The 27,754-nt window shown below is 38.3% G+C and overlaps 4 protein-coding genes and 1 long non-coding RNA gene across 10 annotated transcripts; 3 read left to right on the top strand and 2 right to left on the bottom strand.

The window, feature by feature from the left end:
* The first annotated feature begins 345 nt into the window (after positions 1–345).
* LOC133725950 (palmitoyl-monogalactosyldiacylglycerol delta-7 desaturase, chloroplastic-like) lies at positions 346–5,574 on the top strand. Of its 6 annotated transcripts, XM_062153368.1 has the most exons (8): positions 349–478; positions 608–684; positions 3,034–3,620; positions 3,908–4,242; positions 4,360–4,500; positions 4,619–4,762; positions 4,866–4,972; positions 5,084–5,574. In XM_062153368.1, exons 4-8 carry the CDS (start codon positions 3,958–3,960, stop codon positions 5,328–5,330), a joined length of 924 nt encoding a protein of 307 aa, XP_062009352.1. In that variant the 5' UTR covers positions 349–478; positions 608–684; positions 3,034–3,620; positions 3,908–3,957; the 3' UTR covers positions 5,331–5,574. The 6 variants fall into 6 exon arrangements, with proteins under 6 accessions (XP_062009356.1, XP_062009352.1, XP_062009355.1 ...); XM_062153372.1 differs by lacking the exon at positions 3,034–3,620 and having other exon boundaries at positions 346–478; XM_062153371.1 differs by lacking the exon at positions 349–478 and having other exon boundaries at positions 485–684; positions 3,916–4,242.
* A 3,987-nt stretch (positions 5,575–9,561) lies between these two features.
* LOC133732380 (uncharacterized) lies at positions 9,562–10,753 on the top strand. Its single transcript, XM_062159923.1, has 5 exons — positions 9,562–9,663; positions 9,764–9,850; positions 9,956–10,019; positions 10,121–10,366; positions 10,622–10,753. The coding sequence occupies exons 1-5, from the start codon at positions 9,611–9,613 to the stop codon at positions 10,751–10,753; spliced, it is 582 nt and encodes a 193-aa protein (XP_062015907.1). The 5' UTR covers positions 9,562–9,610.
* A 159-nt stretch (positions 10,754–10,912) lies between these two features.
* On the top strand, positions 10,913–11,939 carry LOC133719764 (uncharacterized). The gene is made up of 5 exons (XR_009851454.1): positions 10,913–11,086; positions 11,185–11,274; positions 11,352–11,523; positions 11,656–11,766; positions 11,840–11,939. It is a non-coding gene; the product is annotated as an uncharacterized LOC133719764 (long non-coding RNA).
* A 709-nt stretch (positions 11,940–12,648) lies between these two features.
* Positions 12,649–17,900, bottom strand: LOC133725949 (centromere/kinetochore protein zw10 homolog). The gene is made up of 14 exons (XM_062153366.1): positions 17,215–17,900; positions 16,965–17,102; positions 16,648–16,821; positions 16,188–16,349; positions 15,515–15,748; positions 15,299–15,436; positions 15,118–15,210; positions 14,446–14,541; positions 13,977–14,105; positions 13,788–13,865; positions 13,521–13,679; positions 13,294–13,438; positions 13,091–13,173; positions 12,649–13,008 (listed from the first exon to the last, which is right to left on the bottom strand). The coding sequence occupies exons 1-14, from the start codon at positions 17,770–17,772 to the stop codon at positions 12,928–12,930; spliced, it is 2,268 nt and encodes a 755-aa protein (XP_062009350.1). The 5' UTR covers positions 17,773–17,900; the 3' UTR covers positions 12,649–12,927.
* A 2,642-nt stretch (positions 17,901–20,542) lies between these two features.
* Positions 20,543–21,570, bottom strand: LOC133743997 (uncharacterized). Its single transcript, XM_062172099.1, has one exon. It carries the CDS (start codon positions 21,442–21,444, stop codon positions 20,833–20,835), a length of 612 nt encoding a protein of 203 aa, XP_062028083.1. The 5' UTR covers positions 21,445–21,570; the 3' UTR covers positions 20,543–20,832.
* Positions 21,571–27,754: the final 6,184 nt, after the last annotated feature.

Here is a 27,754-nt window from a genome sequence, read left to right as displayed (position 1 = left end):
GAATTTTTTAATTTTCGTTTGTAGGATATTTTTAAGCTTTTAAGTATAGGTATGGAATACTATATTGTATTTGGTCACCTATTAATACATTTTTGGCTGTGGTATTTTCAAGCTTTCAATACAAGAGCGGTCAGAAAATGGGACCCATAAATAACAAACCAGATTTCTCAAAACCGGATTCCAGATTGGTGGTAATTTGGCATGATGGCAACATTAAATAATATAAATAAAGTACAAGTTACTATTCATTGTCAGTAGGTGCAAAAGTCCCGCGCGTGAATTTTGTTTTGGCAATGGTACCTAAGCTGCCGCGGACAGATTTAACGGTGGCTAAAAGGGTCAAACCCCAAATGGAGTTGGTACAATTAGAGTCGGCCATGATATTTTGGTGGCTAAAGGCCAATAGCCAGAGACTTCCGTCCCTAATGAAGTCAATGGGGACCAAATAATGGTGGTGGCTATAGGCCAAATAATGGTGGTGAGACTCTAAACATACACTTCCCTGATGATGCCTCATTGCCTCATTCTCAGACCAACCATAATCTTTCAGATCTTATCTTGCTTCGTTTCCGCCTTTTAAACTTGTCCATTTTTCTTTTGTTCCTAGATCTGGCACCCTCTATGCTCCTAATCTCAGTCTTTATGATATAGCTTCTTACTGGATTCCAACCATAAAAAAAAAAGGTACAAGTGCTCTTTCTTTATATTAATTTGCATTCAAATTCATCTATATTAGTGTCTGAATTTAGCTACCATTCATCTATATGAATCAGAGTTTCTGTTTCTTAATAATAGGGGATTTATGCATGTAGTATTATATATGGTTTAAATCTTAGCTAATTCCTTCTTTATCATTTAAAATTATGGATTCATATTTTGTTTTGTAGTTTTTGATGAAAAAAAAAATTGAAAATAGTGTTATAGATAAGGACTTAAGGATAGGGGTAGACAATCCAGCACTGAGAAACCCATAATTTTCTCAAAGCACAGTTAGGCCTTCAACAACATTGACGTGATCATCATAATCAAATTGTTCTCCCATCTCTTTTTCTCTTCCTTCTTATTGCATATCTTCGAGAGAAAATCATGCAGATTTACTAGGTCTAGTCTCGATCTAGTCAGTATTTGGTCAAAAACAGGCAAATTTGCCAGATTTGCCAAGTATAGGCTAAGTTTGGCTGAAATTAAGCCAGATCTATGTTGGATCTGGCCCCAGAGCTATCATCCACTCAATCAGTAAAAAAAAAAAAAAAATGTTGGTGGCAGTTTTGGAAATGGTGAAACCAAAATTCCCAATTCAATGGTAGCTAGCGGAATCATCGAATCAACACCACATAGTCCAACTTTGAATGTAATTTAATCTAATCATCGAATCAAAGCCAGGCGTGGTACAAATTTGAATGTATTGAGTTTGGTTGTTTGGGGATTCTCAGTAGAACTAAAAGAATGGGAAATGGGGTTGTCTGGGACTTTGTTAATTAGATTAAATTACTCTTTTCTATTAAAATTGCAGTTGTGAAAGATTAAAGATGGAGAGATTATTTAAACGAACATCAAACGAGTTATCATCACCCCTTATAGAGAGTGAAAGATCAAAACAGAGTTGTGTAGAACTAAAATCTTCCTTCCGATCCTGGAGTAAGGACTAAAATTTCAGATTATCATCACAATCTTAGGGATAAAATTAGAAGAGAGTATCTGCTAAGATGTCCTTGTCAGCTAGAAATCATCAATTCGTCCAAACACAGTGCAGAGAAGAAAAACGAAGGTTTGTCTCTGATTGGTTTAATGACTTCCCTAATTGGTTAGAATATAGCATAGCCAAAGATGCTGCATTTGATTTCATATTCAGTTTGCATTTGATGAGAATTATACTTGGAGTCACTCATGAGTTATCACAAGCCCTACAAAAAGATGATTAGGACATAGTGAATGCTATGGATTTAGTGAAAGTGTGCAAGAGAAAATTGCGAACTTTAAGGGAGAGTGGATGACTTTCTTTGTTTGAGCAGATTGTTCTATTTTGTGAAAAAGAGAATATTAGTGTTCCAAACTCTCTGTTTTTCTAGGTATGTGCTCTATTTTGCTTCTTGCAAACCCTCTGTTTTGTTAGACCTTTTGTGCTATTGAACATTGTTTTTCAAGTTCAAGGGCTGAGCATGATAGTTTGTAATGAATGAGTCACATGACATTTGCTAGTAAACTCTGTTTCTTTTATTGCATTCCTCTACTTCCCATTTAGTGCAAATCTGTTGATGAATGAATCACTTGAAATTTTCTATTAAATTCGGTTTCTTTGATTGCACTCCTCTGCTTCCCATTTGGTGCAAATATATTAATAAATGAATCTATTCCAGCTTGCCCCCAGAGGTATATATTCCTGCGTCTGCCACTGAATAGCGTAGTCAGAAATTTTGTTAAGGGGGTCAATGCATAGCAAAGTTTAAGAAAAAATGAAAAGTGGTTTTCAAGTAGATACTATTCTACAAATTTAATCACCTAAATAGCCTACATATTCACCTAAAAGTTATTTGGTATAATAAAATAGGTAAGAAAACCTGTAAATCATGACAAGAGAAACATACTACTGAGAAACAAGAAAAAGAGAGGGAATAGATACAAAAGAAGTTAGTATTATTTGATGAGTAAAGTAACTTTTCTTTTGTTTTAAAAATGGGCAAATAGTGAATTATCTCTTCTATCTCATATAGAAAATTATAAATACAGTACATATATAATAGATTTTTTCAAAATTTTGGCAAGGGTCAAATGACTCTTATGGGCATTGAACTTTCTGAAGACTGAAGTGGTTCAAGAATGCTATTGTATTTTCTAAGGATTGAAGTTCATAATATGAATTTCACATGGGAAGATAAGAAATTTGTCTATGAATTTATGTAATACCCCGAAAATTCGTTATTAATTTCTTGGAATTTCTGCGATTTAATAAAGTGTTCATTAGTACGATTTCGTGATTCGAGGGCGGAGTGGAATTATTTCCGGACGAATAATTATTCGAAATGCACGTTTTAGGGGGGTTACGAAGCTTGACTTTTTATAAGTGAGGATTCTGTGAAAACTTCATTCACGAAAGTCGTAGAGCGCGTCGATACGAGTTCGTGCATATGTGGAACGCGAAAATCGGAGTTCGTGTGAAGAAGTTATCGCATTCGGGAAAACTTTCCATTTTTGTATAAAGGAGGAAAACTTTCCAGAAAAGGCCAGATTTCCATTTTAGGAAACCCAGCTCTCTTCTCTCTCCTCCCGACCGGAAATCGCCAGAAAACTTCTTCCGGCTATTTCTTCCTCCTCCGGCCACCTTTGGACGTGAAATTCTTGGGTTAGCCTCGCCTCGACCTTGCGCACCTCCCCGTGGCCGCCTTGCAACCTATCTCAGCCTGTAGCCGCCGCAGCAACGAAAACCCGACCCGAGCTCATTTTCGAGTCAACGGCGTTTTCTCTCAAGTCCGGCCACCTTTACTCGGGATTCTTGGCTCTCTGAACTCGCCTCAAGATGCTGAACAAGCTCCAAGAAGGATCGGCCCTGAAGTAAGGCTTTGACCAGAAAACTCAAGATCGCCGGAAACTGGGAAAATTCCGGCAAATCCGAAGCTTCCAAGGTACGTTTCGACACTTTATTCGGCTCGGCTATGAACAGTAAACGGCTTATGAATAGTTAACTGACGTTTTATATATAGTAAATTAGTTAATTTATTTTTCTTCCTCCGCCACAAATACTATTAATTGCCTCGGTTGGTACCAGAACATGAAAAAGTAAATATAATGCAGTCGTACATTGCTAGTGAAGGTTCAATTAATATGACAGTATAACCAGCGGCCCACCTAACTGGCTTCCATTTTCTGTGCGTGTATATATATTTGTGCACACACTCATATTTTGGTACAGAACTACAGAAGAGAGCAGCAACTTAGCTTAATAAGCTTAGCAAGAAGAAGATGGCATGGCTACCTTTGATGGTGCAGAAGCCGGTTTATTTTCTGGGGAGGCAATGGAACGGTGTCGACATAGTTAATGTTTTCACCCTTGTTGCTATACATCTTCTTGCTCTTCTGGCGCCATTTCATTTCACATGGTCTGCGTTTTGGTTGGGCGTAGCACTCTACTATGTCACTGGTGTGGGGGTAACTATATCTTTTCATAGAAATCTCGCCCACAGAAGCTTCAAGCTTCCCAAATGGCTCGAATACTTCTTCGCCTATTGCGCCGTTCATTCGCTTCAGGTTCATCTATGCCCTAAATTTCATTCTTTTTTTAATTCTTAAATATTTCACATCGGAAGGGTGAAGATCTCATATATGTAATTTATAAAGTTATGGAGTTGGGTTTTGGTCTTATAGGGAAGTCCACTAGAATGGGTTAGCTCACACAGGAGTCACCACCAGTTTGTGGACACGCCGAATGACCCTCATACCCCTCTTAAAGGTTTATGGTTTAGTCACATTGGTTGGATCCTTGATTATCGTAAACGTTTTGGAAGTGTGCGTATAAATCTCCTGTACTCTTCATTTTATTACACACTGTTATTCCTGTACAAATGAAAGTTTTGTTTTTTTAATTACACGTAACTTACTATTAATTTACTTTGAAATTGTGCAGTATGATGGAAAACTATACAATGTTGGAGATTTGAAAAAACAGACATATTATAAGTTTCTTCACTACACGTACCCTTATCATTGTATTGCTTGTGGAGTTGTACTCTATCGCATAGGAGGAATGCCCTATTTAGTTTGGGCACTGGTAATAAAATTTCTCTTACCTTTTTATATTTTTAAATTCATCGTCCTTTTAGTTTTAACTAATAGTTAACTATTTGTTCTTTTTATTTTGTAACTATTTGTAGGCTGTGAGAATGATATTTTTTCTCCATGTAACTTTTTCATTAAATTCGGTTTGCCACATATGGGGAAACCAAGTATGGGATACTGGTGATTTGTCCAAAAACAACTGGTAATTAATATTATTATATATTGTATCTTCTCTACGTACATAGTTAATGATATGTTTATTGGCTACTGATAGTGATTAATGCCATGAAATTTAATATGTTGTGTTGTTTAGGTTATGTGGATTGCTAGCTCATGGAGAAGGTTGGCACAATAACCACCATGCTTTTGATTACTCAGCTCGACACGGTTTTGAATGGTGGCAAATTGATATTACTTGGTATCTGATAAGGTTTCTTGAGATTGTTGGTTTGGCAACGGATGTTAAGCTCCCGACTGAGCTTCAGAAGAACCGAAAAGCTTTGTCAAACAAAATCAGTAGCATGGAGGAGGAGGGAAGGTTTGAAACAAAAGTGAAATGATTTAAGAGGAAACCTAGCTGCTCAGAATCTCAGATCGATATAATCTGATATGAGCATATGAGTACATGCACTGTGCTATATATATATATATATATATATATTACAACATTGCTTTGGTTTCTCTATATCGATATGTTTTAATACGGTTTTATCAACATATCTCCTTTTGGTGAGTAATATTTACTAAGTGAAAATAAGTGGAAACTAGTCTGCAAATTAATATGGATCGAGTTTATCTTTCTCATGGATCGATGCAGCAAATTTGTTTGTGGGGGCCGGGGCGGGGAGAACACCCACCTTCTAAATTAATGCCACATTAATTTATCTTTGTCTAACCATGGTTAATCAAAAAGAAAATATTTTACCATTTGCTTATTTCTTCAGTACCGAAACCAATGAAACCCAGCAAAAAGCCAAAAACTCCAACTTTTCTTTTCCATCTTCATGCAAACCTACCCAGAAAATCCAAATTGACATATGATTCTCATTTCATGTCCAAATAAACTTTTGAAAAGCTGTAATCCAATCTTGAGATATGATTTGTTGTGGCATTAATTTAGAACGTGGGTATTTATTCACCCAACTAAAAAAGGCGGGCAGCAAATTTGTACCCTTGGACCAAAAATGGAAAATTTGTATCCCAACTCTCAGCTACCCAAAGTTACCATGCCAGACATACCATACCCAATCCCAGTGGCGGACGCACATAGGGACGAGTGGGGGCTACTGCCTCCAGTCAGCTTTTGACATTTGGCAATTGAGTCTTTTTTTTATTTTTAATGTCAGCTATGTTTCAACGTTTAATATATATATTGAATATCAATATAATAGATAATCTTCTCATATATATATATATATATATATATATATATATATATATATATATATATATATACAGATCTTATCCAGAGCGGAGCTCTGCTTTGAAATTAACGTGTGAAGTTCGAGTTTTGGGTCACTTTTCGGTCGCATATCCACATCTCGACCGTTCAGTTTTTAGGTACTACTGTGTAGATCATCTCTGCAAATTTTCAGTCAAATTGATTATCGTTAAGATATCTAACTCACTTAAACCAATGGATGGACTGAATCTATCAACATGAACCGTAGTACCGTACTAGCTTTAAGGAAGTTATCAATGCCTTAACGATCATCATTTTGGCTGAAAATTTGCAGAGATGATCTATACACTAGTACCTAAAAACTGAACGGTCGAGATGTGGATGTGCGACTGAAAAGTGACTCAAAACTCGAACTTCACACCGTTAATTTCAAAGCGGAGCTCCGCTCTGGATAGGATCTGATATATATAATAGATAATTGATATGTATTGTATGGTGACAATATGGTGTTGTTTCACAAAGCAATATGCCACTATCATTCATATATAATTATATATATATGTAAAGGCTGAAGCTTGCTGGCCATTCCCAGACGACCCCATTTCCCATTTCCCATTCTTTTAGTTCTACTGAGAATCCCCAAACAACCAAACTCAATACATCCAGACTTCCAGTCTTCGATAGAGTTCGATTTCGACTCTTTGAGTCTTCAATCTCTGCCCTTCTGCAATTCAGTCTTAAATTGATGATCTTGAAGTTCAGTTCTTCATCTTCTAGTTTACTTCCCAAATCAACGACTTTGTTAATTAGATTAAATTACTCTTTTCTATTAAAATTGCAGTTGTACGTGAAAGATTAAAGATGGAGAGATTATTTAAACGAACATCAAACGAGTTATCATCACCCCTTATAGAGAGTGAAAGATCAAAACAGAGTTGTGTAAAACTACAATCTTCCTTCCAATCCTGGAGTAAGGACTAAAATTTCAGATTATCATCACAATCTTAGGGATAAAATTAGAAGAGAGTATCTGCTAAGAGGTCCTTGTCAGCTAGAAATCATCAGTTCGTCCAAACACAGTGCGGAGAAGAGAAACGAAGGTTTGTCTCTGATTGGTTAATTTAGTGACTTCCCTAATTGGTTAGAATATAGCATAGCCAAAGATGCTGCATTTGATTTCATATTCAATTTGCATTTGATGAGAATTGTACTTGGAGTCACTCATGAGTTATCACAAGCCCTACAAAAAGATGATCAGGACATAGTGAATGCTATGGATTTAGTGAAAGTGTGCAAGAGAAAATTGCAAACTTTAAGGGAGAGTCAAGAGTGGATGACTTTCTTTGTTTGAGCAGGTTGTTTTATTTTGTGAAAAAGAGAATATTAGTGTTCCAAACTCTCTGTTTTTCTAGGTATGTGCTCTATTTTGCTTCTTGCAAACTCTATGTTTTGTTAGACCTTTTGTGCTATTGAACATTGTTTTCCAAGGGCTGAGCATGATAGTTTGTAATGAATGAGTCACATGACATTTGCTAGTAAACTCTGTTTCTTTTATTGCATTCCTCTACTTCCCATTTAGTGCAAATCTGTTAATGAATGAATCACTTGAAATTTTCTATTAAATTCGGTTTCTTTGATTGCACTCCTCTGCTTCCCATTTGGTGCAAATATATTAATAAATGAATCTATTCCAACTTGCCCCCAGAGGTATATATTCCTGCGTCCGCCACTGATCATGTACCTAGCTAGGACTGATAAGCAACTAAAATGACTCAAAGAAAACCAAAGTTTTAGAGATATGGGAAAAAAAAAAAATAGGCGAGCAATTTATGTGACTGACAAATCTGTAAATGTCATATATTTGAATATTTATGTTCATGACAAAAATATTTATGCAATAAAAATCATAGATAGAAATATAGTGGAAACTAAGTAAACAGAAGATCAAATTTGTTCTAGGAAAAATCAAATATGGCTTCCAGTGGTGTTTACTTGGTTAGTAACTGACCAAATAAACTATGCTCAATCACATTTGGATGTAAATCCAATGGTTGAAAACAAAACAACTCAACTTAAAAATAATTATTTTCACTATTGAATTTACATCTGAAGGTGATTGAACATGATTTTCTTAGGGCTAGTTTGGGATTGCTGTGACTTTAAAAAAAAACTGCTGCTGCTGTGTTGTGAGAATAATCAATTGTGAATTAAAACAGTTTCGTGTTTGGTAAATAATATTTTTAAAAGTGTTGTCAGTATATAAAACAACTGTAGAGTGTGTTGCGTTTCTAAACTTTGTTGTCAGTGACCTATAACTTCTAATTAAAGCTGCATTTTATTTATTTACCAAACACAATAAAATCTAAAATTTTGAACAAAAGCTGATTTTTTTAAAAGCGAAGCAATTCCAAATGGGACCTTAGTTAGTTACTGACTGACCAGGTGAACATGCTATATATTGCATTCTCTTTTTGTGGTCTGGAAATTCAAATATTGCTTGGTGTTTTTTTATTATATATTTTGTTTATATATAATAAAATATTGCTTGGTGTTGTTTTCTTTAAAATATCAAAATATTGACAGGTAGTGAAATTTCGAAATGTGTTGAACTTGCTTGACGCATGGCCTTCATGGCTTCATGTGAAGCAAGTTATATCAATGGCGTGAGTGTCTCTGTTTTTATCTGTAAAATTTCTGTAACTGAAACTGGGAGCAGTCACCACCTCGTGTTCTCTCTGTTTCTATTTGAAACTGAAACAACGTCTGAGACTTGAAATGGAGCAACTCAGAAATTTCTTCTCCACCAGAGCCTTCAAAGTTTGGCCAATCAGAGAAGACTTAGGTAGGATCAATTTCAAACTGTGTCAGAAAAAGGGGTGACGCATGAAGGCCATGCGTCACGTCTGAGACCGTGAAAGTAGCTTAGGAAGGATCAAAACTTACCTATATAACGGGTGTGAAACCATTCTCGTTTTCTGTGTAGTTCTCAGTTTGTATCTGTAACTGAAGTGAGTGTCAGACTTGAGAGTGAGAACTTTCGTGTTCTTTGTGGACTCTGAAACTGAGAAAAACGAACTATCCGAATCCGAGAGAAGGACAAGTTTCTGAAACAGAGTTTAGAGTTCTTTAGTGATTTAGAAATCTATCTTGTTTTTCTGTGAAAAAAGATGGCCGGAGAAGGAGTATTCTGTCACCAGGTGATTTTTCCGTAAGGGTTTTGGATTGATAAGATAACTCTCACTCTTCTAGTCTTTTTTTTTTTTTTTTTTTCATGTTTAATCATGTGAGGAAGAAACTGCAAGTGTTAGAAGGGTGGAAGCGTAGAGAATTTCATGTTTGTGTTTTGGTCATTTAATTGAATCCTTGACTAACTTGTGGTTAAAATTGTTTCAGTGCCGCCAAAGGACCACGAAACGTGTGTTCTTGTGCAACAATGTCATGGGGAAACGCCAATGCAAGATCAAGATCTGCGAGCGGTGCCTCAAGAAAAGGTAAGATTTTCAGAGACTCAATTTGTTTCATTTTTCCATGTATAGGGTTTGTAAAATGATAAAATTTTCCTATTAATGGTGCCTTGCATGATGAAAACAGATATGTAGATATTACAGAGGAGGCGGCTGCTTCAGATGATTGGAAGCGTCCGAAATGCTGCGGGATCTGCAACTGCAGTGTGTGCATGTAAGACTAATTAAAATGTTTTGCTTAATTTGCTACATGTATTCATTTGGGTTTTGTAACGCGGATGTTTTTGATATGCTGATTAGACAAATGTTAATTACACAGGAAGCGAGAGGGTAAAGAACCTCTTGGTCGAGCTGTGCCTGACTCAGAGAATCCTTCAGAGGAGGTTTCGCATAGCTTATGTTGAAATTGGAGTTGCTGCATATTGTTATTGTTCATGTCATTTAAAAAATTTATGTTTATGCTAACTTTGAATTTTTGACACAGGAGCCTGCGGGAGTGTCTGAGCCAAATAGAGAGGAAGAAAACCAAATAGAAGATGTTGGCAAGGGCAAGAGGAAGGCCAAGGCTCCTAGGGAACCTCGCAGAGTGAAGGCAAAGGAGGAAGTAGTTGAGCCTGAACTTCCTCTGCCTTTGGGGGTTCCCTTAACAACTGTTGCGGGCATTGAACTACATCCTCAGGATGTAGGACATGCCCTACAGTTTATAGAGTTCTGTGTGGCCCTTGAAGAGGTAATCTATTTAAACTTCTGTTCTGTTTTGAATATTGGACTAATAAATGGTCCTCTAAATCATCTTCTTTTGTTGATGGCCCCCTAAACGCTTAAATGCTCACTGAATTCATGTGTTTTATCATAAGAAATGTTGTTACTTGGTGCATATTTGATTTTGTTGTGTCTTCATTGACTTTTTTTTTGGTCTGAATTACTTCATTGACTTAATGTGTATCATTAGACCTGAATCTCATCTATTGTTGTTTTACTGTAGGTTCTTAAGTTCAGCAAAGAAGATGCTGAATCTCTTCTCAGAGACCTAATGCATCAACGATACTCCTCAGTAGTCCGATTCCAGGCCAAACTCCTGTCTAAGATACAGAAGATGGGGGACGTAAAAGAGTAAGACTACTATCGAGTAACTCACTTTTATATAATACTCAATTGAACGTATAAATCAGTTTGTATACTCAATCTTGCCTTAGTGGTTTTATTGTCAAGTTTATTTACACATGCTTGTAGAATGAAATAGTTGACCATCAATCTTATTTCCTTTCAGGCCTTTGAACGAAAACTCTTGGTTCGAACATTTGAGGAGCTACTTCTCTGAGTCTCAACTCCTACTGTAGGAACTGCCCTCAGATTTCTTTAGTAGAGGAGTTGAGGGGTATGACTCCTTGGACTTCTCCCAGAAGCTTAGAGTCCTATCTTTCCTTTGTGATGAGGCCCTTGGCACCAAGTAAGCAGGAAAACCATATAATATATTAGTTATAAGTTAAAACTCCATATATTTCCTGTTAAAGCATATGCTGATAATTTTTGCAATGTCTCCTCCAGATCACTGAGCAATTTCATAGAAAGCCAAAAAGAAATATTCTCTAAAAGTAAGATCGCAGCAAAACGAAAGTATCTGCTGCGAAGGCTAAGGTAACATTGATTTAGTTTAGAACAAGTTCTTTTGGAGCCTACATGTCCCTTCTGACTTAATCTAATCCTTTGCACAGGAGATAAGTATCAAGCAGCAGTAGAAAGCAGAGGTGGCCAAGGCCAAGGCAGTTACTGCAGGAGACAATGCTGCTTCAATTTCTTCAGATCACGAATCTACTGTTTCGCAACTGAAGAGTGAAGCAGCTCAAGATCATGCAGAGTTGCTTGAAGCAAAAGCCTTGAAATCAAGTATGTTCCCTTTTCTAGTAGTAAAATATCAAAAAACAATATTAAAAAATAGTAAAGGAAATATTAAATCCCACTTTTCAGTTTCTTCATCATGAGTCTTTGGTTGTGACTTTGCTAATTGTTACTTTACAGGGATGATATGACAAGATTCTGTGCGAACAGAGCCTTATCTGTTCGATGCTGATAGTCGTGCATTTTGGAGATTGACAGGCTATGGTGATGGAGATGATGTGCTGCTTCAAGGTTTGTTTTACCTTTCTGTAATGTGAAGTTTCAGTCCTCTGAGCATGACTGCTAAAAGTTTTGTATCGTGCAGATGTAGGAACTGGGGATCCATTTACATCTTCTGATGAAAAATGGGTTCCAGTATGAGGCAGAAAAGAAAGAAGCAGTTGAAAAATACTGCTCCTGTAAGGTATGCACATTCAATTGTCTTATGTAAGTTCTGCTTAGTTTTCATGGAAATGTTGCAAAAATTGTTGGCTTTCTTTTTCAGGACGAGGCCTTATGTCTGAAACCTTGTCTCAAATACTTCCTTCAAGTTCTGGAACACTTCCTTCAAGTTCTGGAAGTAAGAAAGAAGAGAAGCTTGAAAATGCGACTACTGGAAGCAGAGAAGAAGACATACCCAAAAGTAGTGCAGAAGAGTAATTTATTCAAGAGGTTTACATTTTTGAATTATACACAGGTTTATAAATGTACAAGAAAAAGGTTTAGAACTTTAGATACACAGCTGAAAGTGTTAGTTGTACAGTAATTCATATCAAGTATTGTAAACCCTCTTTTGTTTGGTCTAGTGTAATTGTATACAGTCCATCAATAGTAAAAGAAATCTCTGAATTCATTCTCAGAATCCTCTCTTCTGATCAAGTATTGCATTTTGTTGTGTATTATCATAATGCTTCTTTTTTCCCCAAAAAAAAATCATAATGCTTCTTTAACGACCATCGAAATCTTTGTCAACCCACATTACATGTCTACAACTCTACATATAGTTTTCTTTTTCCTTTTTCCCTTCATCTGGTCATCTTTTTAAGAATGTGATTCCAATTCAATTGAACTACGTAAAATTGGAGGTAATTAAAAGACCGCACTATCAAATGAAGTACACTCAAGTCCCGTCTGGAATGCAAGTTTATAATAGGCCTTGATCGAAGTAATTAAATTGTGCTGGATTCAGCTAGAAACTTAACATCAATGGTTAACTTCATTTAAATTCTAATAGTGATGTACCAGATTCAAAAAGATGTTTGGATTCGAGTTTTGATTCCATGAAAAGTAAGATATCTGATCAATACACTCTACAGCTTCTAGGTACATCCGTTTTTACATATTTCAGAATTCTAAGGTAAAAACAGAACACCGTGCTTTGGTTAAAAAACTCTATGAGAATAAAATGAGTATTTAAGAGTAGCCATGTATCCTCCATAAGCAGTCTTTCCGCAAAGGCGAGTCTTGAAAAATTGCTTTGATGAAATATTCTACCTGCCAAAAGAAGGGGCTTATGAAACCAATGAAAATATGAAAAGCAGAATTTCACAAAATATGTTCTCAAGTGAAGTTGTACCTCTGACAATGTAAAGCCACCATTTCGCAGTTCTCCAGTTTCCCAAGCTGTAGTGATTGCTTTCAAGGGCATATCTAATAATTCTGAAGAAATAAAGGAAAAAGAAAAAAAAGGGCATTAGGTCCATTATAAACTTGCAAGACATACTAGACTCACTAATCTACTACTGAATCCAAAATTTCAGCATCAGAGAGAAAACATGCCTGCCAATTTCCGAATTTTTCGTAATGATGGTATAAGATCATCAAGAGATGTCATGCCCGCTTGTGACTTCTCAACTTGAAGAGCAGCCAGGGACCCCAACAAAGAAGTTAGGTTTTCCAGCATCAAGTGAATCAGTCTTTGAAGCTGTGAAAACAATGTTTAAGATAGCTGCTGATAGATAGGCATTAAATTAAAGAACTGGCTTTGAAGACTATGTAGATTATACCTCTAACGTTTCTTCTGCTGCCATATCATCTAAAAGGAGTATGTCTTTTGTGATTCTAGAAAAAACTGACTCTAGAATCATACACATGCTTCTCTTGTAAGTTGAAGGTAATAAGAGTGGCTCCCAGATAATGTGTACTTTCTCCAATATGAAAACAACCTGATCAAATTACATTATGTCATCAGAAGTCAATTAAGGCACTAAGGACCTTAATGTAGATAGTAAATACGAAACAAAGGCATTCATCAACGTTCACAGCAATATCACCTGATCTATACTAAATTTTGCAGATTGGAATTGTTGCATTTGATGGGTATTCTGGAATCCATCAGCGCCATCTAGAGCCTGATAAATAACAAACTTGCTTAAGGTTAAACATGGAATTGCAACTTCATAAAGTAAATGACATAAGTTTCTGAAACTTATGTTTATTGGGACCTTTCAGCATGATCATACCTCTCTCAAGCTATGAATCACAAGTTGGATTTGTCTCTGCAGTATTCCCTCTGCCATGAGATGAAATCTTGGAGCCATGTCAACAAACACAGCATGATCTTTCATTGAAGTTGGAAAGTCTGAGCGATACTGAGACAAAGAATAAATTGTGAGTCAATGAGATATTGGAATTTGAAAGAATATCAAAGTTTACTTCCTTTTAAATATACCTTTTGTCTAGATACACTCTCAGATTACATAGATTCCAGTATTCCACTACTTAAAAGATAATATTCAGCATGGTATTGGCATTTTCAAATTGTGTACCCTACAAATATTTAACTGTTTAGCACATACCAGGACATTTTTTCATTGGATATCCAGATAGGCAGACCACATCGACATACTTATAGATATACGCATGCATGCATGTTGTACTTGGGGATCTACAAATTAATAACATGAGCTCATTATGAATGCTCATGCATACCTCAAATGCAAGCCCAAGAATCTCCTGAGATAGATAAAGGCAATCGTTGTGCATCAGAACAGCAACCTGGTTGATGCCATCAAGCTGCCGTTCTAGCTTCATAAGTTAAGAGAGAAGATTATTAATATTGAGTTATACATATTGTGTACGCAATTTATTGGAATTGAAAAACTAAGAGATATCATCACAGGAATAGGGTGAAATAAAAAGCAACCAAATAAATAAGTCAATAATGATTTGTAACAATGACACTAACATCCTAAGTGTAGTTAAATAACAAAAATTCCTATATTGAATTTTTAAGAATACGTTTGTGGTTTGTAAAGTTCATACAAATCCTTATGGTAACATAACTTTCACCATCATCAATGACCTCTTTTCTATCCTTCATCAATGAAGCTTTTTCATAAGCTTAGTGGCACAGACACAAGTTATCTCAAATTAACCTCAAGTATGGAAGTATTGATGGCTCTAAAATCTCTCTAGCACAATTTCATCCAAACGTGTGTGTGTGTGTGTGTGTGTGAAGGAGAACAGAGTCTTCTTATATAATATAAAATGACAACAATCGGTAAGACATAACATCAAACCCCTGCTTTTAGTTGCCTTAGAAAAGGCATTGAGAAAAGGTCTCGTAGGTAATGTTTCTACAACTGGTTTCCATGCACTAACCTTGACAGGTATGACAACTTCATATAGAAGTAGTACATCCCTAGCAGCACGATAAAATTCCAATGCAACTCTAGGGGATGACAAGCAGACATCCTGCACACATCAATTAGTATTTCCATAAGAAATGATGGATAGAGTCATTATGTTCTCAACCAAATTCTACACACATACATCCAGTTACCTTGAGTGTCTCATGCACTAACTTCATTAATTGAATTGCTGCTTTGGACACCACACACCGCTCCGAAAGAAATAGCAAGTCAACATCTTCTGGTGTATTGCTAGCAGCCCCATCGTGCTTACCTTTCCTCGTATTCTCCTGTGCAAAAAAATGTATTGTTCAAAGGGTTTCATATAAATAATCTACAAGGATCTTCATCTTATCGTAAAATCTTACGTGAGAAATAGCAAAATCACATTGTAGAAGCAAATTCCTAGCTCTTCCCAAGATTTCTGTCTTCTTCCTGGATGCGAAGTGAACCTCGACGTTTTCAGCAAAACTGCTCAACTGGTTATCTTTGTTTTCAGATACTGAAATAAACTTCATCTCCCTTAAAGCAGTCTCAAATTCAGAAGTACAATTGATGATCTTTAGAAAGTCTGCAAGTTTTGAAGCATCTTGGGGGACAACCTGATGCAAGAAATATGCAAAATGACAAATGTCATGAACCAGAGCAAATTATAATCCATATACCAAGAAAATTTGAGTACACAGTGAGATTCCTCCACTTATTGATCAGAGTGGCAGTAAAATTGTAACTTTTAACTAGTAAAAATACCTCAGAGATATATAACTTATACTGAAATCACCATGCAATCCCTAAAGTTAAATGCAACCAATGCATTAATGACCATAAGAGTGAAGCAAATTTATCAAAAAAATCAAATGACACAATTAGTGTTTTCTTTTTAAAATTTATTTTTGTTTACGTATCTAAACACTTATATAAAAAAAAATTCTAAAAGTATTTCAATAATATTTAACCAAAGAAAAGTATATCAATAACGGATTTCAAAAGAGAAAAACCATACACAAAAGGGAAGGGTGGGGAAGAGTTATAAAGAATAACCTTAGAAAGAAACTTAGAAATAATCAACTCTGATATTCTTGGCCATGTCAATCTTCCAAAGCATCGAGTCCAAGATCCCTCTTGAAAGCAAATGTACTTGTCAATAAACTTTATAACCTCAATAATCCTTGGATAGATAGTCTCCCCGTCCATTTTTTCAATCTGAAATCAAGAGGAGATATGTCAACATACCATTTCATAGAGATCCCTTAGAACAAATTTGTGTGATAAGCCCTAATCAAATTGAAAAACTAACAGATGCTTTCCCCATTGCTATGATCATGACGCAAAATCTGAGAACATTCAGTAATAAATTTTCTAAACAGTGATTAAATGATACACTGAGCTGTACCCATTTTTCCCACACAATTACATGTTCTACTATTTAACATTTTCAAGACGAACTATTAAAACAGGAGTCCCAAGAAAAATTTAGACAGTAATGACTTGTAATGTCTACCTTAGGATCATTTGATGGTACAATCTTCAGTATCGCCTCAGTCATTGCTTGTGAGTTTGGATTTATTTCTGTTACCAAGGACACAGGTGCTCCAGAATTTAGAGGTGGAGAGATGACATGCTTGATTATCAAGTCAGCTACTTTAGCAAGTCCATAGTGTAAAATGTCAACCACCTACAAAATCAGAAATTTGAATTCAATGCAATGCCGATTTCTGGGGCTAAAAATGCTTCTATTTAGTGTCACTGTAAAGATTACAACTCTTAACATATATTCAATGTAAAGGGAATGAACACAAGGTTTCGACTTTCACTTACATCCAAAGCTTGTAACACTGTCTTGAGCTCAATCCCATCGTTGCCATCAATGCTGAGTACATACTTGACTTGAATTCTATTCGATTCGCGATCGAAACGCACCGCATTGTCCATGAACCTCATCAGCAACTCTTGAATCTACAAACCGAAACCGAATTCCTCTAAAAAAAACCACAATAACAAGCTCAAAAAACCACCACTAGAACAGTCACATTTTCACTGAAACTACCAGTAAAAAGCCTGATTTTACCTCATCAAAGCAGTCTGACCACTCCTTCCTCAACAAGCCATAAACAACAGGCTCACTCTCATCAACCCGATCATCATCGGAAACCCTAAGAGCCTTCTTCAGCTCCCTCAATTGCTCAGCCGCAAATCTCAGCCGCCCATTCCTCACCGCCTCTCTAGCCGCCTTCAATTTTTCGCTTATTTCCAGAATTGCCCTCACCAGCTCCAGCAGCTGCCGCTTCTCCCTCGCCTCTTTGGTGGTGGCGCTCATCTGCTTCATAATCTGGCCGATCTCGGCCTCGACGGGGCGGTCGGAGAGTGAGGCGAGAAGCTGAACGACGTCGTCGGAGATTTTAACGGAGCGGGAAACGGCGTCGTTGCAGAGGGAGAAGAGGTCGGCGAAGTCGTGGTGGTGAGAGAGGAGGTAGGATTGGATTTTGGACTTGATTTTGAGGGAGTGGGAGTCGAGGCGTTGGATGAGGAGGCGGAGATCCGGTGCGGAGAGAGGTGTGGTGGGGTCGCTGAGGTCCTGCGCCGAGAGGAGCTCTCGGACGTTGATTGAGTCGAACAGAGCCTCCATTCCGGCGAATCGGACGGCCGGGAATGGCCGGTCGGAGAGTGTGGTAAAGTGGTGGAAGAAGAAGAAGAAGAAGAAGAAGAAAAATAGATGGGAGGTTTTAGGCGGAGCGTGATAACGTGCGCTGGTGTTTGTTAACGTTCGCCGGGAAGTTTTAGCTATGGGCCTATGGACCATCTATTGATTTCACAAGCCCAATTGGAAGGTTCATGTTTATTGTTTTAGGCATTTGGCATCGCCTATATTAATTAATTTATATTTCTTTGCCATTTTCAGGTGATTATTCCATATTTATTCTTCTTTCTTAAAGTTCTGGAGTTGGTCTCTGCGGGGTTGGAAAAACATATGTTTTTTTTGGTGGGTTTAGCCTCACTTGCATGGACATTGTTTCCTACCCTCTGCCTCACTTGACATGGGCATCCTTAGCCTCACTTGACGTAACCACCATTAACAGGTAGAGGCCTCGCCTTATAACAAGTGCAAATGGGCTCAAGACAACTCATATACCCATCAACAGTTTGAAAAAAAAAGAAAAAAAACTTTTGTCTTACTTTGTGATATTATCACTTGCACTCTACTTTTATATGATTAAAAATAAGGGTCCTTGACCCAAAGCACCAAAATTGGACAAAGTTATCTCACTTACCCTAGCAAGAGATTTTTATTCTCACTTACCCTATTTGAAGTAAAATGACATTTTTGCCCTCAGCCAAATTGGAAAAAGACATTGATGCCATGCTCCTCTATCTCTCCTCTCTCTCCAGCACGAGCAACACTCTCTCTCTCTCCCCTCACCCTCGCCGACGAGGACAACCATATAAACAAGCCTTCGAATCCCTCCCCAACTGGTCCTCCAACGACTTCGACCTCTACATGTCCTCCGATCCTGATTTCCCGCCAGCCCAGTTCGTCACCGTCCACGAAGAAGATGACGAAGACTTTGACTGCGAAGACGACATCTTTTCCCAGTACCATTCCACAATCCACGCCGAGCGGAACCGCGATGACGTCGTTTCGGAGCCCAATTCCATTTCCAACACCGACGACTTGTCGTCGGACTGCCAGAACCAAGTTAATTTCGTTATGGATCGTTTCCAGCAGCGCGTCGAGCAGTCTCAGGTAACAGCCCGTTCTGTTTTGGTCTCCGGCGACTCCGATTTTGGGGTTGTGGAGGGGAATTGTGACATGGAGGCTCTGGGCTCGAGCTCCCGGAGGACGTCAGCGACAACATCAACTACTACTTCCGGTCCCGGGTCTGCAGTCGGAAAGATGGGAGAAGATGACACGGGTGCCCAAATCATTTTCTGGGTGCCCATATCAGTTTTTTTTTTTTTTTAAAGTAACGGGACAGTGAAAGAAAAAAAAATTTTGAATGTCTATTGGGGGGCAATAGGCGTCTATTGGAGGACAATAGACGTTTTGAATTGATGTAATCTCCTTTTTTTTTTCTATAATCAAAGTATTATTTGTCTAAATTTAGGGAGATTAATTAACTCCCATTCTGGCGATTGAAAGTCCTATTAGAGGGCAATAGACGTCTATTGGGGGGCAATACATGGCTGATAGTCGTCTATTGGGGAGCAATACATGGTTGATAGTCGTCTATTGGGGGGCAATAGACGTCTATTGGGGGCAATAGATGTCTATTAGGGGCAAAAAAACTTTCCGGTGAGATTTTCAGCAAATTCCGGTGGCCGGTGACCGGAATCCGGTGAAAGTTGACCGGAATCCGGTGGCCGGTCACCGGATTCCGGAGGCCGGTGACCGGGCTCCGGCGAAGTCTCTCATGGTTTCTCTCTCTTCCATTTTCTCTCTCTCTCTCTCTCTAAGTAACAAAGGGGTAAGGGTAAAATGGTATTAAAAAAATTTAAAAAACAAAAAAAAAATCTTAATGGGATATTAGGGAAGACCTCCTTAGAGTGTTTTGGGTAAGAGAGAATTAAAAAAACTTAATGGGGTAGGTGGGAAAAAAATCTCTAAAAATGGTGTAAATGGACAAAACCCATAAAAATAAAGTGCAAATGATAAAATAGAGTGCCAAAAACACATCCGGCTAAAAACCATTCAATAACAACTATGTAGCAAAGAGCATGATATGTCATATTGTCACACTTTAACCATTATACTTAGCAGTTTGTGACACTTCGAATCACACTAGCTACATGCCTACATACGATTCGAAGTGTCACAAACTGCAGCTAAGTACAAGTCACAAACCGTTGAATAAGACTATAAGAGATCAAAATTTGAAAAGATCTATTAGCCAAAAACCTAAAAGTAACACGAATATGGTGACCATAGCTAGCTATAAGTAATCACAGAAGATCCCCTTCTCTTCGATCTCACTCTCTCTTTTCATTTTGATTTCCAGGTAATTTAATTTCTTTTCAATCATGAAACTTTTAAGAAAACGAAACGAAGGAGATGAGACATCAGTGGAAATTCGAAACTAACTTTCTTGGACTCATGAATGGTCAAAATGTAGAATAGTTGATGAACATTGACCATATCAACGCCGATGAACATTGACCTTAGACTATTTCTACTTCCAACCCAACACCATTTCTTATTCTAGAATTAAACAAGATTACGATCGACTAAAAAATCAACGAAAATGTCAAATTAATTAGTGATAAGAATATGAGAGGATCTGTTTCTCCACCACCATTCTGACGTTTGTTGCAACTTAAAATTGTTTGAATGAAATATATTCCAGTCTAGAACAGCCCATAGAGAATAACAGTAATTGAGTAAAAATGATGTTGCAAATCAATTCAACAGTAACAGTATCGCTGATTAAGCAAAAAGCCAAAAACACAGAGCATTTACAAGAGGAACGACCGTTTGGTAATCCAACAACTGAGCACTAGATTGAAAATTATACATATGCAATCCAGTAGAAGTACTTCTTGGACTAAAAACAAAACTGAAACCACTAATGCCCATTATTTTGCTTTTTTGACAAAATGGGTATCATCTATTATACATAGGTAAAAGAAAAATCAAGGGAAAATTTTGCAAGATGGAAAACTTATCTGTGTTGAAGACGATTAAACCTAAACCCTAATTCCAAACACCCCAAATCCTATCTCCAATGAAGCTCGCCAACCTCCTCATGGAGGATCCTTTCTCAACCTCAACCTCACAGCCTTCTTCATCACCATCACAGTTTTCCACATCCACTTCTGGATTATTACTCAGCTCCTCTTTCATGACCGGTAGATTATCAATATTACCCTTCGTTTCCTCCTCAATTTTCTTCTTCCTCACTTTCTTCACCTTGGGATTTCTCCTTTTCTTCTCAGCCAACTTTTCCTCGTACGCCTCGATGATTTCATGTATGAGCTGCCGGTTGGGTGAAGCATCCCATCGTGCCCAGAAGCTCTTGTAGCACCTAAAGCAGTCACACTGGGACATCGGAGGATCAGGGTGATCGTTTCCAGCTTTATGGGCATCGTTGGCCTTGTTGGTGTTGATGCTGGTCGAATTGTTGTTGTTGTTGTTGTTGTTGTTGGTGTTGGTGTAGGAGATGAGATAGGCGAGGACCTCTCGGTCCTGGACAGAGAGGGCGGTGGTCAGAGTCAAAATGGTGGCAGGAAGCAGGGCGAACGGGTCGGGTGTCGAAGGCGGTGGCGACGGGTGGACCTTGCCTTTCTTGTTGTAGAGCTTCTTCATGTTTGTTGTTGTGGTTGTTGAGAGTTGGTATGCTTCTTCTTTCACTGAGAAATGGGTTAAACTATTGAGGTGGTGGTGTTTGCTTAGAAAGAAAGAGAAATGACTTTGGTTCAACTTTGAAGGCTCTGGGTGTTGACGCATTTTATATCCTCCGGACTTGTCTCTTCTTTTGGAATTTTGAATTGTTTCGTGGGAAATAAGTTAGCAAGTCAAGACTTATCAGCTCACGCGCTATATCGGGGGAGGGGGGGTGGTAAACGTAACATTTTCTTTTTTTTGACTATATTTTAGAATAAGTATCGAGATTTTGTTTTTGAGTTTTTTTGAGGAAAGGATAACTATATTGATCAAAAGCCAGAATGGCCCGTACATACCCTTCCGCTGCCATCTAAGACAGACAAGAAGATGTGTTAGTACCCACAGTGGTACATAGAACTAGGTCACTTATTTGACATTGAATACATCATAAACATAGCGGGATCCCCCTTTGGTACTATGCCGGAGGTGCTAGAAGAACTAAATAAAATAGAAGGACCTAGCCCTCCCAACCTAACTCAGAAAACAGTAAATCTAGTCGCCTGGAGACCTCAATTGGTGTACAACTAGATACACTGAGAATTAAGTCGACAAGACCAAGACCCAATACTAAAACTAGATAGGAAAAAATCCACTAGACTGCCCCATAAAAGGCCTATAGAAAAAACTAGAAAATAAAAGCTAGTCCAAAATAATAATGGACTAGGGCAAAACCCTAGCCCAAAACTTAAGCCCAGTAGAGTCCACCAAAGAGATCACTCAGGCCCGTCCTCTTGGTTTGGATCAATCCACCAGCTTCTCCCAGACTCCGTCGTGCACCACCGTCCGGCCACGTTCCATCCGACCATGTCTCCGGGTCGCCACGATCTGCACCACTACACCTCCGCGATCCAAACCGCCGAACCACGCTGCCGCAATCTGCATCGCCACAGAACGCCATCCCCGAGCCAGGCTTCACCATCCCCATCGCCATCGAGCAAGACCCATGGAGCCGTCGATCAAAGAAGCCATCAGCGGGGATCGGAAAAAACAGACCTATGCCGTGCGACCACCGCCTTCGCCACCATCCTAGCCAAACCATATGACAAACCGGAGAGAATCCCTTAGATGAAGCCCCTGGCCAGTAGATCTCCCGTCCGGCAGCGAAACCCAAGGCGGTGGCGAGGCCGGACGTCCAGGCGCCGCCGGACGAGAACAAATTGCAATGGAAGAGGCCGCTCTAGGGTTTCTCAGAGAGAGAGAGATCCTTTTTCATTTTTTCTATTAGGGTTTTTCGTGGTTCCAGATTTTGTTTTTGAGTTATTGCAAATGGTACCTGTTTTATTCTCCAAAAAAAAAAACAAATGGTACCTGATCTATCACTGGTAAGATAGTTTGAGGCTCATGTATCAGCTATACAGACAGTCTTCGAATCCAATTGTTTTTTTTTTCTTTTTTTTTTTTCTTTTGAGAAAAGGACATCGGTGTGTATTGATGTAACGGAACTGGTGACTACGAAGTCACTATACTGTGGGAACAAACCCACACTATTACAAAATATCCTGAGTCCCAAATACAGGCCCAAGAGTGAATGGGCCTGAACGCCATAGCCCAAGCTAGATCCAACAAAAAGAAAATTTTACCAGCCCCTCTGTAACTGATCTGGGCACCCATTCCAATGCACCATCTCTGTTTGAAAACCCAATCACTGTCCGATGCACCTAAGTACCATCCCGCCCGAAGACCCAATCGGATCCTTCAACAAAAACAGACTCCGGTGCAGAAACCGAACTGTCGCTTCCCCTCTATGGATCCAGGATCTCATGACTAGTTTGGGTCCACCAAACCACAACATAGCCACCCATCACCACAACTAGATGTTATGGTTGCACGAGCATAAGCAACGCCTATATTAGATAAATTCCAGTGATAGAGCGATGAAATTCGGGTACAACAACCGGAAAAATGGAGGTGATTGACTTGACTCATAAACTCTCGCAAGCGTACGAATCGTTGTCAAGTAAGGGAAGTATTTGGACCTTAGTTTATCGTACCACGGGGATTAGTGGCTAACCCACAATCCTTGGATAGTCGGAACTAGAGTCACTAAGCAAATAAAGAAAAAAGAAAAAAAGAAAGAAAAAAAAAATGCTAATCTAAGGCACCAAGCCTTAGCAATGCTTGGCTTTAGTTTTCACCAAAGCCTAATCAAAACTAAGAGCCTAGTGGTGGATATGCACAAATGAGTCGAAAATTGTAGAGAGTTTTGAATTGTGAATTAACTAAATTAAACGCAACCGAAAAGTAAACTAAACAACTAATTAATGAACTAGAAAATTAAATTTGGGTTTTCAAATTAATGGGAACATGGGAGTGTCAGGTGATTCACACTAACTATCATGCAAATATCAATGCCAATTTTACAAATGCATGCATTTCCTATATGTGTCAAGTCCCGTATCTAGTACCGATTAAAGCTACTAAATCAATTATCCTTTCGGTGTATTGACTATGCCGGTTAAGGCCACAATCAACTCTCTAATTTGGGCATTACGTCGGTTAAGGCCGCAATATCCAAAATTAGAGGCCTAGAGTGCAAGATAATAGAGACCCAAGCAAGCTTAGCTACAATTAAGCTAGCTAATGGTTACCACACTTAAATCCTAGATGCAACAAGACCAATAAGTTGTCAATTTATCAATCCATTCATCACAATTGCCTACAACATAATTTCAAAGGGTGACAAAGCCTAGAAACATGCTTCTAAGGACCAATAAATTCGGATTTAAAGCATACACAATGGAAATTGCATTTATTAAAATTAAAGCATCAATATTTATACAAGATGAGTTAGGGCTTCACAACCCTAACTCCCAAAATTGAACTACTCACTATCCATAGTTAAATACATGATTAATAACAAATAAAATTATGGAATAGATAATAAGGAAGAAAGGGGAGAGTTAGTTTGGTCACTCCTAGCTATGGGCTAGTATGAACCAAGCAATTTCTTCACCCAACTACCCAAAATAGAGGTGTGGTGCTCTTGATGATGATTCCCTTGAAGCCTTGAGTGAGTCCTTCTAAATTCTCAAAATAAAACTAAAGAAACTAAAGAAAATGAAGAGGGAGGAGGAGAGGATGAGAAAGAGAGCAGCCCAAAGGGGCTGCCTCTGTTTTTTGTGTTTTCGGCGCTGGTATCCTCTCCGGAAGAGATAGGGATTTAGGCTGGCTGTTCGTGCAGGAAGAGGGAAGGATGGAATGGGCTGCCACGTGGCATCCTAGGAGTGGATAAGGAGAAAGGAAGGATGGTCTGGCACGTGCTAGCTAGCCAATACTCAAGCTAATTAAGCAATTATGGTTTAATTGCTATACGTGAAATTTTGGCTGAGGTTGATTAATTAATCCCTTAATTAATTAATTAATACAAGGATTAATTAATCAAATAATTAATTAATACGACCTTGCTTCAATTTTCTTTTGTTGCTTTCTCCGAGCTCAAACCAATGTTATTCACATATTTGCTTGCATTGACTCGCTGACCATTGTTGACTTTCCGTCTTTTTGTCGATAACTCCAATTAGCTCCATTTTTGCACAATTTCTTCCGAAATCCACAACTCCGCATATTTCCTACAAAATAAATAAAAATAGATTAACTACATAATAATTGACTTCAGGATTAACTTATTTCTAGTGTTTTAGATACAATTACATGCATAAAAATGCGTGTAATCAGTGATCCACAAACTCAAGGAGAATGTCATAATATGTTTATCCTTGAAAATAGAGGAAAAACTCATTGATCGTTAAACTTCGCCAATTTTTATCCTTGAAAATTAATGTTGAAATCAAGTGGAGCCAGAAAAATGAAACAACTCTCAATATGTTTTGGATACAAATATGAGATCAGGGCATCATCAAGTTCTAATTTGACAGTTTTCGATATTTTGAAATTTGAATTACCGTCTTCCTATAAAAGAAAAGTGAAAGTACCACTTGCAATATTAACTCAAAGTTCCTATAAGCTAGCATTGTTTCGACTTTCGACTCAATGACTTGGTGGGATCATCAAGTCAAACTAAGCAGTAAGCACACATAAGCTCAGATTAGTGTCAATTGAGTTGCAAAGTATTTGCATTCAGACAAGAAAAAAAAATACAGCTAATTAATTTCAAAGATTTGCTACTACATTGAAATCATAAAATCATCTCTAGATCTGTAATTATATATTGTCATCGATCATCTGCGCACATTTCTACTGTGCAAAACAAGAAATTCATTGTACTATACACTAGATATGTTATAACAAGGCATTCCTCTAGAAATAATTCACCTTCAAGCAACAAGCCCCAATAGACAACCCACATTCTAGTAACTCCATCTTGGAAGAGGAGGCCTCCGGAGATATCGGAGCGACCTCGCTTGCGAAACCTAGGGTTTCGTTTGCTGGCGGCGGCGATCTCACGGTCCCCAGACCAGGCGGCGACGGGACAACGACGGCGAGAAGAAGGAGTGGCGCTGCTGTCCTTTGGCTTCGTCGGCGGAGTTGTTTCTAGATCGGTATTTTGACAGAAAGTTTGTGACGGCTCCGATCGGCGGTGGTTTAGGCTGCTGCGGTTGAGGGTGCAGAACGGAAGGAGCGAAGTGATCCTTCTCGGCAGCGGGGGTTGCGTCAGGGCTTTGTGCTTTTGAGCGGCGTTTTGACCGGTGATCCGGGGTTTGTTCATTAGCGGCGAGGAGGCGGCGGCCTGTGTGTTTGTTTGATCCAGGTCGAGGTACGAGTCGGGGTCTAGGCTTGACCATGGCCAGGGTGGAGGTCCACGGCCGGCCACCAGATTGGTGATTGGCGGCTGCTCTCTCGAAGCTTGGGGTGGCCGGATCTGGGAAGGAGGGGGGTAAGAGTTTGGGCTTTGGCCACTGTTGGGCCTCCGCCTGCCTGGGCCGCTCATTGTGGTCTAGCTAGGCAGCCCTTTCTCTTCTTTCCTTTTTTGTTTGGATCAGGCCTTTTTGAGGCTTTTGGGAGAGTGGTAGTTTTTCTCTAACCCTATTTTTGTCTCTGGGATGTTACCGTGTGACTGTGTTGTTTTGTTGTGACGTACACCATATGGGTCTTAGGCGTCAAGATGCTCTAGGCAGTGGTTCCATCTTTGGGATAGGGTAGGGTTAGGGTTTTTTTTCTCTTGTTTTTGTTTTCTGCAGTTCCTTTAGGTTTCTATTTTGTTGGCTAGTAATAATTTGGCTGCTTTGGGCAGTTTGTATTCTGCTTTGTGCAGACTTGATCTTCGATTATATTATGAGAGATTTTCGAATCTCTCTAGATTGACGCAGTGACGTCGTTTGAAATATTATATGGAGCCTGACTCCGTTTCCCTAAAAAAAAAAAAAAAAAAGGCATACCTCTAGAATTTCTTCGTCCATTTTCTACTCTGCTAGTACATACATACATACATACATACATATATATATATATATATATATGTGTGTGTGTGTGTGTGTGTGTGTGTGTGTGTGTGTGTATATGTGTATACAGGACTGTATACAGGCCTTCTCTGCTAAAGATCCTTAATTTGACTTACGGTACGGATTTTCATATTTTGACAACTTTTCGATTACATATTCACATCTTAACCGTTCAGTTTTTAGGTATATATATGAGTAGATCACTTCTACAAATTTTCAGCCAAATTGATGATCGTTAAGGCATTCAAAACTGCAATTTACACGAACGGTTCAGGTTGGACAGATTCGGTTTGTTCGGTGTAAATTGCAGTTTTGGATGCCTTACCGATTATCAATTTGGCTGAAAATTTGCAGAGATGATCTATACATTATGACCTAAAAACTGAACAGTTAAGATGTGAATATGTGATCGAAAAGTGGTCAAAATATAGAAATACATACCGTAAGCTAAGTTAAGGACCTCCTTAGCATAGAAGGACTGTATATATATATATATATATATATATATAACTATCTAGCAGCGAAGTTCCATATTTCTACTCCACTGAGCGCCGCACAACGATACAGAGAAGAATTGATAGTTTTAATTAGACAAATTAATACTCCAGAAGATAGAAAATAAAGAAAATGGCGTATGTGTGTAGATAATTCTGATGCTCATCAATTTGGACATTCTAGCTGTATATGAGAAGTGCTATACGGGAAATTTTGATTTTATCGTCCTTCTACATCTTTTTGTTTTAAGAGAAGGACGTCCCATAGATATAGATGAACAATTCAAGATTTCCACATCGATCACCATCAAATAGACATATAAATAGTCAATAAACCTA

The sequence above is a fragment of the Rosa rugosa genome, chromosome 1 (assembly GCF_958449725.1).
Source record: "Rosa rugosa chromosome 1, drRosRugo1.1, whole genome shotgun sequence".
In the NCBI taxonomy this organism is placed as follows: domain Eukaryota; kingdom Viridiplantae; phylum Streptophyta; class Magnoliopsida; order Rosales; family Rosaceae; genus Rosa; species Rosa rugosa.
Note: the sequence above shows the minus strand (reverse complement) of the source record. Positions and strands in the feature narration are given on the sequence as shown.